Source organism: Amblyomma maculatum, chromosome 4, assembly GCF_055883805.1.
Source record: "Amblyomma maculatum isolate TAMU_Amacu chromosome 4, ASM5588380v1, whole genome shotgun sequence".
Taxonomy (NCBI): Eukaryota; Metazoa; Arthropoda; class Arachnida; order Ixodida; family Ixodidae; genus Amblyomma; species Amblyomma maculatum.
In genome coordinates, this window is record NC_139347.1 from 59,584,708 (window position 1) to 59,605,102 (window position 20,395).

The 20,395-nt window shown below is 42.7% G+C and overlaps 1 protein-coding gene across 1 annotated transcript in view; it reads right to left on the reverse strand.

Moving 5' to 3' along the window:
* The window catches only part of LOC146191181 (adhesion molecule nephrin-like), a 79,062-nt gene that overhangs the window by 17,160 nt on the left and 41,507 nt on the right, over nt 1-20,395 (reverse strand). Inside the window, exon 7 of the mRNA XM_084600283.1 lies at nt 9,202-9,504. Coding sequence (XP_084456409.1) covers nt 9,202-9,504 — 303 coding nt within the window. The remainder of the gene's footprint in view (nt 1-9,201; nt 9,505-20,395) is intronic.

A 20,395-nucleotide genomic window follows, 5' to 3' on the forward strand; every position in this document is an offset into this window, starting at 1 on the left:
GCTATAGGTTCGAAGCTAGGTCGCAATTTACTCAAAAATTTGGCTCGGATGCACGGTCCTTTTCGACTGCTTTGCACTTCAGATTTTGCAAACTTCCTGTAAAATGTAAGGTTAAAAAAGTTTACCTACTTGAAGCACCAGAAAAGCTCCCACTTGAAGCAATGAAATTTAATGTGTTTTTGCGGCTTCGCTCTTTGCGAAGTAAGCGAATCACGACAAGAGTTCCCAAAGGGAAAATAATTAAAATCCCTTGGAAGTATTTCACGTGTAATATCAACCTTGTTAACAATTATAGTCTGGTTAGTATTGCAAAGAGCACCTGCGGCAAGTAGCCCGATTATATATAATCCGGTAAGCAGTAGTTGCAAGTATATCCAGTCGATTCATATTTCATACAACACACTCAAAGAATAAACACGCATTATGTCCGTATTTGATTTCGGCATTATTAATTGCTTGCGTATTAGGTGCTCGTCATCTTTTTCGCATTTTTCCGCTTTCTCTCGGTGCGCGCCAAGAACTGCATCATACCTGCCAATTCGACGTGCAATTATCAGTGCTTTTATTTTTTGTTTGTTTGCTCTGTACCATTTTATGCCAGTAAATAAAGCGTCCGCACTCAAGTGCCCACTATGAACGTATTACGTATGTGACAGGTTTAATTTTTCACATTTTATTTGAAGTAATGCCGTAACTGTACTTGACTTTTTTGTTTTTTTTTTTCATCTAAACAGCTGGTTCACCCTTTGGTTAGTGGCACGCAAACAAATGTCCGTGATATACGTATATGTTAATTACGAGTCGCGTATACCTTGTTTATTGTTTTTTTTTTTGCCGGTAAATACCACAGTGGTTTAAATTGGTACGGTAGTGAATAAATGTGTTTTGCTTTTGCTCGCACACTGTATTTGTAATGTATATAAGCGGTGATTAGGGCACATAAAGAACACCTATTAAAGAGATATATTACAGATTACTAGCGATTTAAGATAAACGTTGTTATGTATTAATAAGCGCAAGCTGCAAAATGTAAGCAGGTGTTCGCAAATAAGGTTTGTAAAAAATAGGTGTTCCTAAAGAGGCCTTACGAAGCACAAGCTTTGATTCGCATATGTACACTGTTTTTCTCCGCGTGTTAATAGCGCTCCTGGGCAGTAGCCTTTATTCTCTTACGGGAAAAACGAATGCAGAACACCACGCTTCGTTGCAAACATTAAGTACAAATTACTCATCTGGACGATTTGTAACTGTCCGCAGGAAGAAATGTTGAGAGTTTCAGATAGCGATTCAAACATCGCGCGCTGCTCCGAATGACAACTTAAGCGTGCACGATGTCTCCAGATAGACGTAAAAGAATGGCAGGAATCAGTTTAAGCACATGGAATAAGTCGCCTCTTTATTAATTATCACACTAATTGCGTAGCGTCTGAAAATCGCTCCAAAGAGAACTGCACCCCACCCCCGCTATCCCGCGGCCGCTACGCGCCGAGCGGCGAACGGCGAACGTGGCACCCCTGTTGCACGTCGCGCTCTCTCGCGGGAGTCGGGGCACGGCCGGTCTCGAGGGAGAGAGTGCGCGCTCTTTCTTACGGCCTTTTCAATCGCCGCGTGAACAATGGGAACTTTTCTCCTTGAGTCACGCTCTCCGCCGCCGCAAGGGGCGCGACCTGCTCACTGTTCGCTCCGCATCTGCTTCAGTGGCGGCGGGTGGCTTTTGCCTAGTTTCGCGCTGTCGCCCGCGGGTTTCGTGGTGAGTGCAGCCCCTAAATGAAAGATTACAGAAGGTAGATGCTGCAGCGGCATCCTGTCAGCATGCTACACACGTGAATGGAGTCTTTATATTAAAAAACACTGTCGCTCAGCAAACGCTCGACAAGCATATGACATGTATTGCGGCATGGTATCTACTTTTGTTCATTTTAATCTGAATTTTTGCCCAAGCCTGTACAAGAAGAATATAAAAAGTGAATGAGCAGTGATCACATCGAAGCTTCTTCAAGGCAAACATAACAGCAACAATGGCAAAACCGTCTTTCAGCGCTAGATGAGAAACCATCGAGGTAACACCGAAGATGAAAATAATTTTATAAAAATGTAATGTAAGTTGCACAATGCTTACATGACATAAAGTAGTAGTATAACGTCAGAGTTAACGCTTTTAAGTTTTGTTTTCAATTTTGCTATAATTTATAGACCAGCAAATGTTTTATGTTGTATTATAAACATTATTTTAATTTTGGAAATAAACGTTGGTTTAATGAAATGTTTACATGATATCATGATTATTTCATGAAAAAAAAAAACAGGAAATCTATTTCAAGCACTAATTCCTAGCAATATTTTATTTCTTTTTCTAGTATGTTTTTGAACTAATAGTTCCTTGTAACTATCTGTGCAGTAATGCCTGCCTTAGAGAGCAATCGCTGCCCCATTATTTTGGTAGAATGCTTTGCTTATTACACATTCGCCACTGTTACTCAAGGGACACTCCTCAATAATGGATATAAGAGCTTTTCTCTGTGCTATTTATTCAGAGGTGACTATAGGAGTTGTATGTCGCACTGTATTGCGCGCCTAGGCAATCATTTCAGCTCTGCCGCAATCAGTAACCGAAGAACTGAAAGAAGTGATGGTATCTCCTATCATCACATTACCCACTGTCACGTATTCTGGTTTAGCTTACGTCGCTGGATACATTGTGAGGTTAATCAGTGACTTCGGGTGTGACGTTTGTGCCATCCTTCTTGAAACCAGCGAAAGAAGCAGCCCCATGTACACTATTCTGCGAGGACAAGATTCTAGCGGACTGCATTATCCAAAACCAAAGTTTGTAGCTCTCTTGGACAAGGTTGTGTCTTTTTTTTTTTTTGAAAAAGCTGTCATGCACCTACCACACACAAATGTCCTTGAAGTCCTTCAAATCTTAATCCAGCCAGCACTTCAGAACTCACCTTTGCTGAGTTGCCCGGAAGGCATTGACAATGACCAAGGTCCGCTTCTTTAATATGTGAGAAATTTCTCAGACTCCTTCTTGTCAATTATGCTGAGAAGGTGACATACAGGAACGAAAGGCCAGCTCCTTATGTGCACAAACCGTCCAGAAAGATTTTGAGACTAATTTTCTAGCCGCATGTACCGTTTTGATGAATGAGCGCAATGTGTTAACTTTGAAGGACATTTTTTTTATTGCTTGCTGCTCTTTTCAATTATGCATATCTGTTTATACCCATTTCCTTGATTAATTGTTCTTTTTTTATCACTGGTATTAAACTGACTACGGACTGTCTACGTGTGCGTCAGTCGTGAGACTATACGTATACATCTGCTGTCTTTCAACCTACTGATTTGTTTTAAACGAAGCTAGAACAGCCCACATCACTAGACAACTGAAATTTTAACTGTATGCGTAAATTTTTGTTCCTTACTCTGAATCTGAAACGTGCTATGAATTTTCGTCAGTGCCTCTTTTGCTCTAAACGAAAACGGCAGCGGTTGACAGAGTACTTGGAATATCCACCGAACAGTTTGCCATGCAATAGCGTCATGTCGCGCTATACCTGCTTACAGCTTTCAAAGGCACACTGCATAAAATGGTAGATATAGTTTTGTGAAAAATTTAGGGGCAAAAGGTGTTGATGTAAGTGCACCCGAAACTTCATTCGACCGTGCGCGACAGCACTGACGAAGGCGCGCGCGCTCTCGCGCGCACGCGCATTATTGACGATTTTATTGCTCATACACGATAAATCAGACGCTGATTACGGCTTCTTCCTATAAGCCATAAGGGGTGAAATATCAGGACCTGCCGGTTGCAACCGATGCGGGCGGAGCGAAGAGCGAGCGCGTGTTTCCCTTGCGCGTGAACGGTTGTAGCGGAGGAGCAGCAGTGGGGCGGTGGCGACACCACCGAGGCGCGGCGGGCGGTAGAAACAGACCCCATTGGAGAGGCCGTAAGAGAAGAGACAAACGCGCTCTCCCTCGAGACCGGCCGTGGTTGGGGAACCTGTTTTTGCGGCAGATGGGATGACGTCACTACGGCTGTAGCGCTCCCTCACGGAGGGAGCGGGAGTTAGGCCGCGGTTGGTAGCTACCGGCTCGCGAGTTGACGGCGCGAGTTGGGGCCCCTGTTATTGCGCAGCTGTGCGTGGCGGCACGCCAAAGGTCACGCTAAAGGACAACGGTAGCTACCGCCTCGCTATGCGAAGGGCTGAGAAGTGAAAGTAGTACTGCTTTCGGAATAAAAATTACACACCGCCATTACTCATGGTGATAGTCACGACTTATCATTCATAGATTTCATTTAACGTAACGTAGCTCAGGACTTTAGTAAGTGACGTAATGTAATGATACGTAAAGTCTTCGACTTCTCACACACGCGCAGACTGAAGTGTATCTGCCGGAATTCATTTATAGAAATTTTTTAAACGTCACCTGTCGTTTTCTTTTACATTTTTTCTGCATCTATACCTGACCTCATTATAGCACATCTCACATGACTTTTCTTTTGGTCCAAGTCCAACAACCCTTGCCCTGGCTTTGACTGGCCTGCCTCTTTTTGAAGTTATCGGCGATCTTGTGCTATTATTATTATTATTATTATTATTATTATTATTATTATTATTATTATTATTATAATTATTATTATTATTATTATTATTATTATTATTATTATTATTATTATTATTATTATTATTATTATTATTATTATTATTATTATTATTATTATTATTATTATTATTATTATTATTATTTGTTGTTGTTGTTGTTTCTTTCGCGAACAACGGAGGCTTTGTGGCGATGACGAATTTCAGGCCGTGGAGCTCAGCGGAGGGCAAGAACTTTACGCAGGGAACAAAGTACGGTGCATGCGGCGAAACTACCTTCTCCTCTCAGTTATACGCCAAACACCGGCTCCCACCATTTCCTTTTCTTTCCGTTGTTTTATATTGCACGACTGCCACGGCATTTAGACCCGCAGAAGTTTTGACGTTATGTTAAGCCTGACACTCTGAATCTTTACAGATTTATCTAATTTTAGGCCGCTTGATGGCTCTGACGCCGCCCCAGCTATGCCATAGCCACGATAGCACTGCACTTACAATTTTTGTGCAGCGAAAGAGGAGCTGAGGACGTTAAAACGGCCTCTTCCAGTATAAGGTCAAAAAATGGTTATGAGTTAATAATTAAATGATCCACTGTTCGCTTCCATGAGATCGCAAAAAAATGTATTAAAGAAATATTACTAATCATATATATATATATATATATATAACAGTGCTAGCTCCAAACGCTAGGGCGTCGCACCAATGGCCAATCAACAACGTATAATATAGCGTAAATGGCGCGACAGTGAGCTAAACAAAATTATTGAAAAGTCAGAGTCGCGTCCTGCCTTTCTGATGTGTAGCGTTTCTTACTCAAACATTTCATTATGTGCCACACACCTAAGCTTGGCGCGCGATCAAGCAGCAATTTGAGTCTATATGACTATCTGAGAGGACATCACCGTGAGGATGCGTGTCTGGTTTATAAGTTGCATGAATTATTTAGGATTATTGGGTCACCTGACAAGTAAAAAGTCACATATTGCCTAATGCAAACAAATTTTGCACGTCCGATGATGACGTCACTCATGACAGCCACGTCGTTTCGCGCGCACGGCATGATCTAAGCACAGGAAACTCTTTTTAGGCGAAGGCGCAAAAATCAGGGGTACGCCCAAGCTTCGCCTTAGGAGGACGTTGTTGTTGCTGTGGCTGTATAGGAAGAAAAGAAAATGTACAGGCCTGCTACTGGCTCTGTAGCTGAGCCACCTCCGCTGCCTCGTGCAGACAGAAGAAAAAATAGAGAAGAAAGAAAAGAAAGAGGGAAAGAAAGACGCGCGCCGCAACAACAGCCGTCGTCCACCACCGAAGCGGTGGCGGGTGCAATGACGGCCTAGGAGGACGTGAAGCGCTTTTAACACTGACTCTTCATTCTGCGAATATTTCATGTAATAATAATAATAATAATAATAATAATAATAATAATAATAATAATAATAATAATAATAATAATAATAATAATAATAATAATAATAATAATAATAATAATAATAATAATAATAATAATCAATCAATCAATCAATCAATCAATCAATCTTTATTTAATGTGCGCAGGAACAACCATGTGGTCTTTGTGCTGCAGCACAAATAAAAAAAAAAGAAACAAAAATGAAAAAGCACAAACATGTTTACACACACAGAGAGAACACAAAAAAAATAAATAAATAATACATGAAATGAAACAGACGAAAAGTTTCACGGAAAGTAAGCAAACAATGAGTAGCATCACTTATATACACAGTGAGAGAATTTTTTAGCACACCAGGAAATAAAGAAAAAAAAAAAGAACGGTAGATAGAAGAGAAAAAAAAAAAAGAAAACAGATGACTGACATTGATTATAGTAATACAGAAATATACATAAAATAAACAACCCTTCAAGGCGCAACAAGTGCATGGTACTTAACACACAGGCTAGAAATACAGAATAATACAATAAAGAAGTAAAATTGAACAAGGGGCAGTAAGATTCGAATATAAAGTTTAAAGTTGAAATATAAGTAAGAAACGGATAAAAAGTAGTTCACGATACAGACAGCATTGAACAGGAGAAAAAGCAAAAAGTGAAGTAAATACAATTTAAGGCTAGAAAGTGGGAGTTTTAAGTGATAAAGTACTATTTAGAATACAACGCTACGAACATCCAATGTAAATGAACAGAGCGAGTTTTGGAAGATGTCAAGGTGAGGACAAAAAGTGTTAAACAACCACTGCATCCTGTCTAGAGGGGAGTGGGAATGAAGAGGAGAAACCTGAAATGGTCTGAATTCCCTCATGCTCTTTCGCGGAACGCGCAGTAGGATGTACTCTAAGAGCTGAGGGCACATAATGTGGCCATGAAGGAGTTTGTACAGAAATATGATATCAAGTCTGATACGACGGCAGTGAAGGGAAGGAAGATTCAGTTGGGCGCTCCTGGTGGAGCGAGAGGGGGAAGTTGCGCAAGGAAAGCGATAATGAAATATCCGTAAAAATTTTTTTTGTACTCTGTCAACCTTGTCCAAGTTCGATTTGCAAGTGCCATTCCAAACAACCGACGCATACTCCAAGACCGGCAGGCATATGGACAGGTACAGTTTTAGGAACGGAAGTGGAGTGTGGAACTCTCTCGAAAGTCTGCAAACGAATCCGAGTGTGCGCATAGCCCGCTGAGCAATGCGGTTAGTGTGAGAGGAGAAGCTGAGGGTGCGGTCAAAAAGTACACCAAGGTCATTAATTTCATCAACCCTATCCAACAGCACAGAATTCACAGAATAATGGTAGAGAAAGCTATGTGTTTTACGAGTAAAGGACACAACCCTAGTTTTGGAAGAATTGAGGGTAAGTCGATTCATCGCACACCAATCAGAAAAAGCAGATATGTCCGATTGCAACAACACGCAATCTTGAAAAGAATGTATTACCTTGAATATTTTTATATCATCAGCATAAAGAAGAAACGAGGAGTTCTTTATCGCCGAGGAAACATCATTAATAAAAACGGAGAAGAGAAGCGGGCCTAGTACTGAACCTTGAGGAACTCCACTCGTTGCAGGGTAAACGAAAGAAGTCTGTCCATTGACACTGACAAAGCAGAATCGATCAAGGAGATAGTTAAGGAGATAATAATAATAATAATCAATCAATCAATCTTTATTTAATGTGCGCAGGAACAACCATGTGGTCTTTGTGCTGCAGCACAAGTAATAATAATAATAATAATAATAATAATAATAATAATAATAATAATAATAATAATAATAATAATAATAATAATAATAATAATAATAATAATAATAATAATAATAATAATAATAATAATAATAATAATAATAATAATAATAATAATAATAATAATCAATCAATCAATCAATCAATCTTTATTTAATGTGCGCAGGAACAACCATGTGGTCCTTGTGCTGCAGCACAAAAAAAAAATGAAAAAGCACAAACATGTTTACACACACAGAGAGAACACAAAAAAAAAAGAAATAAATAATACATGAAATGAAACTGAGACGAAAAGTATCACGGAAATTAAGCAAACAATGAGTATCATCACTTATATACACAGTGAGAGAATTTTTTAGCACACCAGGAAATAAAGAAAAAAAAAAAGAACGGTAGGTAGAAGAGAAAAAAAAAACAGATAACTGACATTGATTATAGTAATATAGAAATATACATAAAATAAACAACCATTCCAGGCGCAACAAGTGCATGGTACTTAAAACACAGGCTAGAAATACAGAATAATACAATAAAGAAGTAAAATTGAACAAGGGACAGTAAGATTCGAATATAAAGTTTAAAGTTGAAATATAAGCAAGAAACGGATAAAAAGTAGTTCAAGATACAGACAGCATTGAACAGGAGAAAAAGCAAAAAGTGAAGTAAATACAATTTAAGGCTAGAAAGTGGGAGTTATATGTGATAAAGTGCTATTTAGAATACAACGCTACGAACATCCAATGTAAATGAACAGAGCGAGTTTTGGAAGATGTCAAGGTGAGGACAAAAAGAGTTAAATAACCACTGCATCCTGTCCAGAGGGGAGTGGGAATGAAGAGGAGAAACCTGAAATGGTCTGAATTCCCTCATGCTCTTTCGCGGAACGCGCAGTAGGATGTACTCTAAGAGCTGAGGGCACATAATGTGCCCTAATAATGTGCCCCATAATGCACATAATAATAATAATAATAATAATAATAATAATTGATACTCACGAAGGGAAAGGCGCGGTATCTGTCGCACTTGTTTCTGTGGACACTTGAACCGCGCCGTAAGGGTAAGGGGTTTTTAGATAGGCTTTTGTAGAAAGAAAGGCGCGATATCTCACTTCGCACTTAAACTTGTCAGGGGTGCACACGACGTCCGTTTGAATGCTTGTTGCCAAGTGCTCTCTAACTTGAACAGAAGATTGATGCTAGATGGGAAGCAAAATGGTACGACAGCACTCTGAATGCTGCGCAATCAACGATTACGTCACACTTTTGCTACGAAATGTACTCGCGCGCACTTTCTCCTACATCGTTTTTCTCAATTTGGGCTGCGGCGACGGCTTTTAGGCCGAACGAGCTGCATTTCGTTTCGCGTAAAAATGAAAAATAGCAACGTACCCGCCGTGTCCACGGCTAGGACGCAGGGGCTACTCTGGGGCCCGACGACGTTGCGCGCCCGACAATAGATGGTCACGTCACCGGAGGAGGAGGTGAAGGCGCGGTGGGGCACCCTGAGCACGCTCAAGGTGCCGTTGGATCCGGGCGAAGCGAGAGCGTCGACGGGCTTCTCGCCTTCGGCGTCGCGCATGCTCCACGAGAAGCCCAGCTCGTCGTCGGGCAGCGCCCGGACGCTGCAGCGCACCACCGTCTCGTTGCCACCTTCCGACGGGGAGGACCAGATGCGCTCGCAGCGCGGCGAGTCTTGGGTGGAAAAATATGAGAAAGATAATACTTTTTTTTTTTTTCAACATGTGAGCATTTTTGTTAGGTTTCATGCAGACGAAAAGGAAGGAGGTTGTTGAGAAAAGAAAGCGCTAAGCTAGCTAACAGACAGGCAAGGCAAGGACATGGCAGGGATGCGAGGTTCGCATCACCGTGGTCCGATTGAACTTCTTGTTGACATACAGGGCTGCTAGCTTTAAGGTACGATCAGTTTTATAATTACAGAAGCTCCCCATTGTAGTCCCTCCCTACATACCTCTTTCTGTGACAGATCATTTTTAGCCATCTATAGATCAAATACCAATTTTGCTTGATTATCAGAAAGGACAAAAGAAGGCAGGAGAGTAGACGAGTCTTTTTTGCTATTAGACGACCTAGTGACGCAATGCTTTCTCGCTGAACTTAAAAATTAAGAAGCGCTATTATTGGACAGGTACATTTATTAACGATGAACAATCTCTGGCACATAAATGTGTTTCGCAAACGGTGGACAGTGACGATCGAGAGCATCCCAGGCAAGAGCACGAGCTAGAAAAGTGTTCGCCATAACTTTCTCGTCATGTGCTTTCAAAACAAATGTCTCTACGCACAGAGCTTAACGTAGACTGGAGGCACATCTCGCCACTCGTAGGCTAAAGAGAAAAAATCACCTTTCTTCTCTGTAGGTGGGGAGGGGGAGGGAAGAAAGGGATGAAGGAAGGAGAACCGCACACTCTTTTTACTATCGCATCTCTATTCTATTTACATTCCCTTCTGCAAGACAAACAAGGAAAGTGCAAAAGAAATGATCACAGGGGACGAACTAAATCGTAGACCATGTGCGCCAAAAAATAAAAGAATTTCTACATACCGGAAAATAACAAAGTGAGATAACGGAAATGGGGCTGAGCAGCTGTATGCAAACGAGAAAAATGAATGAGCAAGAAGAAATATGAAAGCATGGCGATAAACACTGAATAAAGGAAAATGATGGAACGAAAAGCAGACGGCGCCTCTCTTTCGCAAGCTCTCTTTCGGCCGAAACAATCTCTTTAGCCTCCTTAATGCTGTAGTTCGTTTTTATTTCTTGTTCGCGAAAGTAATGATGGCGGTATAGGCACTTGGCGTTAGGAATCTGCATTCTTCTAAATTTTTTACGTATTATTTGATTATACCGCTCATGTCACAGAAAGAGCATGGTAGTATTAATATGTTATGTAAATACTGCCAGGCTCTGTTTACAAAAACTTTCTGGTTTAGATTACGTATTCACTTGTACGTACACCATCCGTTGACATTCCTTCCTCATTTGCACAGCTCACAAAAAAAAGCGCAGAGAGGCTCAGCAGCCTAGAAAATCATTTCAGCGCGCCAGTGTCTAAGCCAGCCCATTGTGCGTCAGGTATTTCTTCTGTTAAAAGGACCCGAAAGCGCGTCCTTAACCTGATTGACCGGTTCCCGGCTTAAGGCAAAAGCGGTGTTATATAACAGCCCGATTTTTATAGGGATCGTCAAAATCCAAACCAAACTTAACTAAGCAGTTCAGTATTCTTCATTCCCTCTTCCTACGCACTGTGTGCTGCCTTCACGTTATTGTGCCGTAGTGACGTTTCGGACATTAAAACGTCGTCATTTATTCACGCTGCACGTTCAGAAATACTGGGTCACACTATGAAGATATGGGACAGATTTCAGTGAGAGGTCAAGGAAGCATGACTTCGCAGTAGAAATTGTCCTGAAGCTTCATCTTGTGAGGTAGTATTCGGGGCAGGACAGCACGAAAAATTAACTGTCCTATCGGTCCCCCACGCTGCACTGATCACGTTAAACGTCTCCTGATGCGGTCATTCAAAGGAATGAATGCAAAGTTTTATTTTCCCGCCCCCGGAACGAAGGCTAGGAAAGGGGGGGGGGGGGGGATGTCGGGAAAGACTAAGGACTATTGAAGGTACAGGAGTTCTTCACCGCCTCAGCCGCCAGGCGAATGGCCTGCTGCTGAACGGCGGGGTCTCCGCTCCGCAGCCAAACCTCCCATGCTTCTCTACTATTAACGTTCATGCCGGAGCCTGGGGAGTCGGCGCATTTCCAAATAATGTGATCTAGTGTGCCTTTTTGTTGGCAATTTTTGCATTTCGAGTCTTCTTCCTCCCCGGTCTGTGTCAGGAATATCCAGGCCGGCCAGGTATAGTTTCCGGCTTGTAACCGCCTCCAAATGCGCGCCTCATTTTTAGAGAGAGACCGATCCGAGGGCGGCTAGCTCTTTCGATTTAAATTATAGAATTCAGTGATTTCATTTGATGTTATATTCCTCTGCAGTCGGGCTGTTCAATCGCTGCCCGGTCGTTGAGATCTCGAGCTAGCAAGTGTGTAGCTTCGTTGCAGGGACAGATTCATGAGCAGGTATAAATATGATGGAGATTGTTCGATTAATAGGGTAAGCAAGGAGGGTCCTTTTGGCCTCCTCCGAAACCCTTCCTTTTCCGAAATTCCAAACAGCTGTTTTGCTGTCACTAATGACTACTTTTGCCTACGAGAAGCCCGGCACTATCAGTTTCAAAGTTACGGTCTACTTTGTGACACCACAAAGAGACTGTGGAGAGAATGCCTAGCGTCTAGCGTCGCTAGGAGGCAAAGGCCCATTAAAAATGCTCGATCTCCATGACACAAAAATTCGAGGACACTTTGGCGACTAAAGTGATGAAAGGCGAAAGCCTGAGTGCTGCATTCTGCTACGCGACTGGTGCGCATGTAGCGATGAATGCTGCTACGAGTAAAGCAAGCGACTACTCTTTCGCATTCTGCGAGTGCATTTATTCAGTGAATTCTGCTTGGCAGCAACGAGATCGCGCTCCATGTATCTTCGCAGTTGTTCTACGTTTACTGTTGTGTGGTTGATTTTACCGGGTATGCAGTATTATTAATTAATTAATTAATAACTAATTACGGAACTGTCACTAGTTATTAATTAATAATTAGACAATAATTAAGTAGTAATTGGTCACTCACCGGTAATTAGTAATTGATTAGTACTTAGTACGATCAATAATAAGCAATTGTTATTTACCTAGTAATTATTTAGTAATCAGTACTAAGTAATCAATCACTTAATTATTCATTAATTAGTGATTGGTCATTGACTGGTATATAGCCATATAAGACATGCATTCGCGCATACTGTGGTGGTGCTTTGTGATTGGTCGAGACCTCCATGACGTTATCCCGTCTCAACCATCAGAGCCGCCGCAAAAGCGGGACACTTTTTGCTGACGACAATGATGAAGGAATAAAGGCTTTCGTCTTAATATTGAACGCATCGCTCCGATGCTTTCCAGCGTCCGATGTCAGAGCCTTAGACTCTTTCAGGTGATTTCAAAGAGCAGCATTAAAGGATTATTAACTTCTATGCCTAGCATGTTTCTCACTAAACTGTTCTATGCTGTACATGCTGATACCGAACACAGTTTTCGGGGAATAAATCTCAGTAAGTGCAACTTGAGATCGTTATTCGACCCGGCTATGCTGCAGGCAGGAGAGAAACCAACTACCACGACTGGTTGATAAATGCGGTCGCTGTTTGGTGAAAAGCCATTCTTGCTAAAAAAAGGCTTCGTGTAATGCGATCCTGATTCTCGCGAACGCCACACATAGAACCCTGAATTCTGCTTGTTTGTGACTAAAATGGAGAAGACCAAAAAGACGAAATGCCCCAGGCCACGTTTTCTTTATCGCAGCGCCCATTCGTCTAGGCGACGACGCGAGCACATTTTTAGTGTATAAGAACACATTTGAAACCTGCGGGGTATGGCGAAATGTATTTTCGTTCCGTCTCAGTTGCCGGGCGAAGGCGAGGTGGGAACGATCTTAGTTTAGAGTCTGCGACCGAGGTGTTTGGGCTATGACTTAACGGAGTTCTGGACATTAAATACTAGCGCTACTTCAAACGCTGCAGACAGTCACACTAAGTGCATGATAAAACATAGCTGTCCATTTTTTGAAGGGGCGCGTTGTGCCCCAGGAGGACAACCTAGCTATCACTGGAAATTTCAGGGCCTCGTCGGTCCCCTTGTTTCTCATCCTTTCCGACTTATCCCTGGGTTCTTCCTCATCACTGATGCTCTTTAAAGGTCTTCTGATAGATATAGCCAATGCAATGCCTCTTTCTTCAACTTAATTTCAGCTAGAATACCCTCAGATCGTGTTGGTTATATTTCCTTAATATACAGCAGTGGTTTTCCTTTACATCTACCTCCATGCCGTCAGATTTATCTTCAGATTTCTTTCAGAATTTCAGCTTTGTCAAACACTGCTGCTGCAGGGTCATTACTGGACGTTTTTTTTTTTTTTTTTTTATGGTGATTGCTAGTAATCTGCCATTAAAAGCGGACAATGACTGCGGAACGCTGTAAATCATTTCTTATTTTCCTGCCAGTTTTTTACTGATCACGGATGTCCTCTGACCTCTTGGCCCGATAGATGACTCCCTTTAAATCACTATATTTAGAAACCTCTTTTTTTTTTTCACCAAACTATTGAAATCTCAAGCACGATAGCATGACAACTCCCACAAGCCAAATACTTTCCCCACTGTCAAAGATCATGTTGAACACTATCATGCTGCCTGGTTAGCTGTTTTAAATTAACTCCTAAATTCCTCGCATTTCATTAAAAAGTTTCTCTCTTTTTTCTCTCTCCCTTGCCGTCTATATTTTCTAACATGAGTATGAATAGCGTTTTCCTGACGGTTCCCCTTCTTTAATACGTGATATTCAATAGGCTGAATTAGCGTTCGTGATTTCGGCACATGGCACTGAGCGTCCTCCTGACTATGACGACCCTCACCACTATACTTCACAATCTGTAAGAGTTTCTTGGAACTAACACGCCTTGTTTTCTAGTAATTTGATGAAAGTTCGTGGCAGCTTAAGTATTCAGTTTCGAAGACTGATGGCAACGTAAACCTCTAAAGTCAGCAAATGAATACATAGACTTCGTGCCTACATGCATGAATGATCATTCAGGGAGATCGTGAACCGAAAACACGCCTTTGGTTCCTCCTTAGTCCGTTTACCATCCGTTCACTTACTGTTATCGAGACAATGCCGGCGAAACGATGTATTTTTAGCGCAATACATGAATGTAAAAATTAATGTCAGGGCCAAAATATTACACAACCGCACAATACTCATTGTCTCATGCGCGGTACACATGCGAAACAGTGGTTAATAGCCTCACGCGAGCTACTGTCTCTCTTACGAAGTTATCAGAAGCAGGCAAGACTTAGAAGCACCCTTGAAACTTGGCGTGCGGATGCTTTACACCACAAGGCTTCAGTCACAGAGAAGGTCTAACCCCTTTATTTTACAATCCTGCTTCGGATTAGTTCAATTTCCTTCCTCGGTACGTGTGTCTCCAGTTTATCATATGCTTTTGCGTAATCTTTTATTTCTCAAGTTCAGGTACTGCGCTTCTCTCTTAAATTTATTTTTATCAGTTCAGTTCAGGCGTTCAGTCGTGTCCGACTCTTCGTGACCCTATGGACCATGTCACGCCACGCTTTCCGGTCTCTCACCATCTTCTTAACATCACATAGCTTCATCTGCAATGCCTCGAGAATGCCATCTAACCATCGCGTTCGCTGCCTACCCCTTCTCCGGCGACCCTCAACCTTTCCCAACATCAAATCTTTCTCCAGCGACTCCTCTCTTCTCATCAGATGACCAAAGTAGCTGAGCTTTAACTTTAGAATTTGACCCTCCAATGAGCAGTCAGGGTTTATGGTCGACAATATCGACTGATTTGATTTTCTGGCAGTCCAAGGAACTCTTACGAGCCTTCGCCAGCACCACAATTCAAACGCGTCAATTCTTCGGCGGTCAGCCTTTTTCACAGTCCAACTCTCGCATCCGTACATCACAACTGGAAAGACCATAGCACGGGTTATACGAATCTTGGTTGGCAGACTAATGTCTCTGCTCTTTACTAGGCGGTCAAGGCTAACCATTGCTCTCTTTCCCAGAAGCAGGCGTCTCCTAATTTCATGGCTGCAGTCTCCTTCAGAGGTAATCTTGGCGCCCAAGAACAGAAAATCTGTCACAGCTTCCACTTCTTGTCCATTGATGCTCCAGGACTTGATAGGGCAAGACGCCATGATCTTCGTCTTTTTAATGTTCAGTTTAAGCCCAAACTTCTCACTCTCTTCTTGTACGCGCATCAGAAGTCTCTTGAGTTCCACTTCACTTTCTGCTATTAACGTGGTATCATCCGCATATCTAAGGTTGTCGATACGTTTTCCAGCAATTTTCCCTCCAGCTGAAGACTCGTCCAGACCGGCCTTCCTCATGATGCACTCTGCATATAGGTTAAATAGGCAGGGCGAGAGTATGCAGCCTTGCCTCACCCCTTTCTCAATCGGAAACCAATCAGTAAGACCATGCCCAGTTCTGACTGTGGCCTCTTGCCCTTCATAAAGGTTCCTGAGGAGACAGATGAGGTGAATTGGAACTCCCATCTCTTGGAGAGCTTACCACAATCTGCTGTGATCTACGCAGTCAAACGCTTTCGCATAATCAATAAAGCAGAAGTAAATGGGTTTCTGGAACTCTCTTGCTTTTTCCATGATCCAGCGAAGGTTGGCAATTTGGTCTCTAGTTCCTCTGCCCTTGCGAAACCCAGCTTGCACGTCCGGAAGCTCCCGATCCACATACTGCTGCAGCCTACCTTGCAGGATTTTTAACATCACCTTGCTAGCAAGCGAAATAAGCGCGATCGTGCGGTAGTTGGAACAATCTTTGGCACTGCCTTTCTTTGGAATGAGGATGTAAACCGACCTCCTCCAATCCTGTGGCCACTGCAGGGTTGTCCAAATCTTCTGACATAATGTATGCAGAATGTTAACAGCGTCATGGTTGAGGTTTTGAAGCAACTCAGCTGGAATGCCATCAATTCCGCTAGCTTTGTTCTTAGCAAGGCTGGCTAAGGCCCATTCAACTTCACTCTTCAGGATGCCCGGCTCGAGATCAGTAATCACAACCGTCCTATGTTGGGTTTGCACATCCGGGTCCTTCTTGTACAGTTCTTCTGTGTATTCCTGCCACCTCTTCTTTATCTCTGAGGCTTCAGTGAGGTCCTTGCCTCGTTTGTCCTTTATCACGCCCAGCTTAGCACAGAAGCTTCCTTTGATATCTTTGATTGTCTTATACAGAGCTCTTGTGTTCTTTAATTGGCTGTTGTCCTCAACTGCTTGACACTATGTTCAGGAAGGCATTCTTATCTCTCCTTGCTATTTTCTGAAAATCCGCATTGAGAACCTTGTATCTTTCTCTTTCCCCCATACCTTTTGCCATCCTCCTTTCCTCAGCTATTTGCAAAGCCTCATCAGATAACCAGTTTGCTTTTTTTGCATTTCTTTTGCTTTGGAACTACCTTAGTAGCAACTTCTTGTATTATGTCACGAACATCAGTCCACATCTCTTCGGGCTCTTTGTCTTCTAGATCTAATTCTTGAAATCGATTCCTCACTTCCACAGCATATTCTAATGGAATATGATCCAGATCATACCTGAAAGGCCTTCTAGTTTTCTGCGTTTTCCTCAATCGAAGCTTAATTTTGGCAACAAGAAGCTGATGATCGGTGCCACAATCGGCCCCAGGCCTTGTTTTTACTGCTTGTATAGCGCTTCTCCATCTCTGCCGGCAAATAATATAATCGATCTGATTCCTGTACAGACCGTCCGGTAAAATCCATGTGTACAGGCGCCTCTTGTGCTGTTGAAAATGAGTATTCGCTATGGTCAGGTTGTTTTCTTGACAGAACTCTACTAGCCTCTGCCCAGCTTCATTTGGCTCACCAAGACCGAACTTGCCTGTAATTCCGGATATTTCTTCACTCCCGACCTTAGCATTCCAGTCTCCTATGAGAAAAACGACGTCTGATGATGGGGTGCGGTCTAAAAGGCATTGTAGGTCCGCATAAAATCTCTCAACGTCAGCTTCTTCAGCAGCAGCGGTCGGTGCATAGACTTGGATAACTGTTATGTTGAAAGGGTGACCTTGGATCCGAAGTGAAATCATTCGGTCGTTTTTGGGGTTGTACCCTAGCACTGCTTTGCCCATTCTTCTGTTTACTATGAGAGCGACCCCATTCCTTCTCTTGGATTCGTGCCCACAATAAAAGACATAATGGTCGCCGGAGTTAAATTCTCCCATTCCGGTCCACTTGAGCTCGCTGATACCCAAGATATCAATGTTCAATCTGTCCATTTCTCGCTTGACGATATCCAGTTTACCTTGCGTCATAGATCTTACATTCCATGTTGCTATGTGATATATCTCCTTGCAACATCGGACTTTCCGGTCGCTTCCCGACACATCCACAACTGAGCGTCCTTTTCGCTTTAGCCCAGCCGCTTCATTCGTCCTGGAGCTACTAGGAATCGCCCTTTGTTCATCCCCAGTAACATGTGGGACGCCTTCCAACCTGGGGGGCTCATCTTCCGGCGCCATATCGATAATGGTATTGTGACTGGCCATAAGGTTTTCTTGGCAGGAAATACTGGAGTGGGTTGCCATTACCTTCTCCAGTGAATCACATTTTGTCAGAACTCTCTGCCGTGATCTGTCTATCTTGGGTGGCCCTACACAGCAGAGCTCACGACTTCATCGAGTTTCGCAAGCCCCTCCGCCACGACAAGGCAGTGATCCATGAAGGGGAAATTTATTTTTATATTTGGCAACAATTGTAAATTTTTATCCAAATACACTTTCCGTGCGCCTCTTCTTTCTCCAGAGTGCCTTCTGGCGTTATGAAACAATTAACGCCATTGTGGTTCATCTGCTGTCACTGGGTTATTATTATATTTGTTAGTCGGTCAAGAAAACAAAATTATAGCTGAGGAATAACGAGGGTGCCCCGAGAACCTGAGTGTGCTCCTCTTTCTCTCTTTCCACTTTCATTCCCACCTTCCTCCCTTCCCTTACGGCTCGATTCAGGTGTCCACAGACACGTGTGACAGATACTGCGCCTTTCCCTTCCTCTGAACCAATTATTATTATTATTATTATTATTATTATTATTATTATTATTATTATTATTATTATTATTATTATTATTATTATTATTATTATTATTATTATTAATTATTATTATTATTATTATTATTATTATTAATTATTATTATTATTATTATTATTATGCGCCCAGGTTCAGGATTCCGGGACACCTTGTAAAACGCTGTCCTTTGGTTTTCTATGACAGCTTTATATACTCGCCACGAGCGCAGGAAAAACACTGATAGCGAAGGTTTTAGTAAGCATTAAAACCTCAGTAAAATTCTAGAAACGAGTGAACAACGGGGACCTTTATTCACACGTTTCTAGGAATGGACTGAGGCTCTAATGCATACCAAAAATTTCGCTCTCGGAATCGTTGTCGTCAGCAAAGGTATAACGCTTTTGCGGCGGCTCTGATTGCATCTACACTAAAAAAATAAATTAATAAACCTTGTCTCTCACCGGGGAATCGAACATGCCTTGGATCCCCAGCCCAGCATCTTACCACTGTGCGACTCCCCGGATTTCTTTTTATTGCCTGGCTTTGACACACGACATAACACGAAACTCCGATCAAAACATGAAAAAGACACACAAGGCAATATAAATGAATTAATGTCATGATCAGCCAGTGTTAGACTGTTCTATAGTGGGTGGAACGAGAAGTCTCTTGTGTTTCTCTTCTTGTGTTTCGTCTTTTCGCGCTGTTCCACCCACTATGCAATTGTACCAACTCGCCCAACTGTCCATCTTACCACGGCCGGTCTCAATGCGCGCGCCGCGCATTGAGGCCGGCCGTGATCCTACTTAGACTGTTCTCGTCACATTCTTCATAATTCCCCTTGTCGACAGTGAGAATGATAGCGAGATTCTGCGTGACAGATACCGCGCCTTTTCTTTGATGTAGAGGAATTATAGAACGCTGGTGAACTTTAATGCGTTCAATGAAATGCTTTTTGTGCTCGACAAGCAGCGCGCGATGTACCATCACGACAGGTCATCACATTACAAGGCGATTCATGCATATACGAAGCTGGCCCCTTTCGGGCGTCCCATCCAGGCATCTGTGCGCCCTTTCATTTGCCGCTTCCTAGAAGGCCGCACCACACAGCAAACAGAAGCGGACCCAGACGTCTAGGAGGTGTTAGTACAGCAAGCATCAGTGGCATTTGAAATTAATTTACAGGACAGAAAAGGCGCAGAATCTGCCACAATTCGCCGCGTACGCATGTACCATGCCATAAAGGAGGGGAAGAATGTGAAACGGTAGTCACCCTCTTTACTCGAAGTATCAATCACCGCCACGTTCGCAACAAATGCGTAGCCGAATGCGGCACTCAGGCATTCGCCTTTCACCACTTTAGCCGCCAAAGAGTCTCGTAATTTTTCCTGCGCTCACAGTGAGTATATAAAACTGCCATAAAAAAAACAAAGGGCGGCGTTTTTGAAATTAAATGCGTAGCAGCTGGGGAGTGTATTGTAAGAAGAGTTTGAAGGAACATATTGATAGGCATGGTGCGAGCTTCCAATGCGCCACAAAATTTTCTTTCTGAGGTGTGTCCTGGGCTCATAATATGCACTGAAGACTTTCTATAGAAAACCAAGTTGGTGCAGTCTAAATAATTGCGATGAAGCTGTAAAATTCTTGATATAATTGCCCGCCGGGGTGGCGCAGTGGTTACGGCGCTCGACTACTGTTCCCAAGGACGCGGGATCGAATCCCGGCCTCGGCGGCCGCTTTTCGATGGAGGCGAAAAGCAAGGCGCCCGTGTGCTGTGCGGTGACAGTGCACGTTAAAGAACCCCAGGTGGTCGAAATTTCCGGAGTCCTCCACTACGGCGTC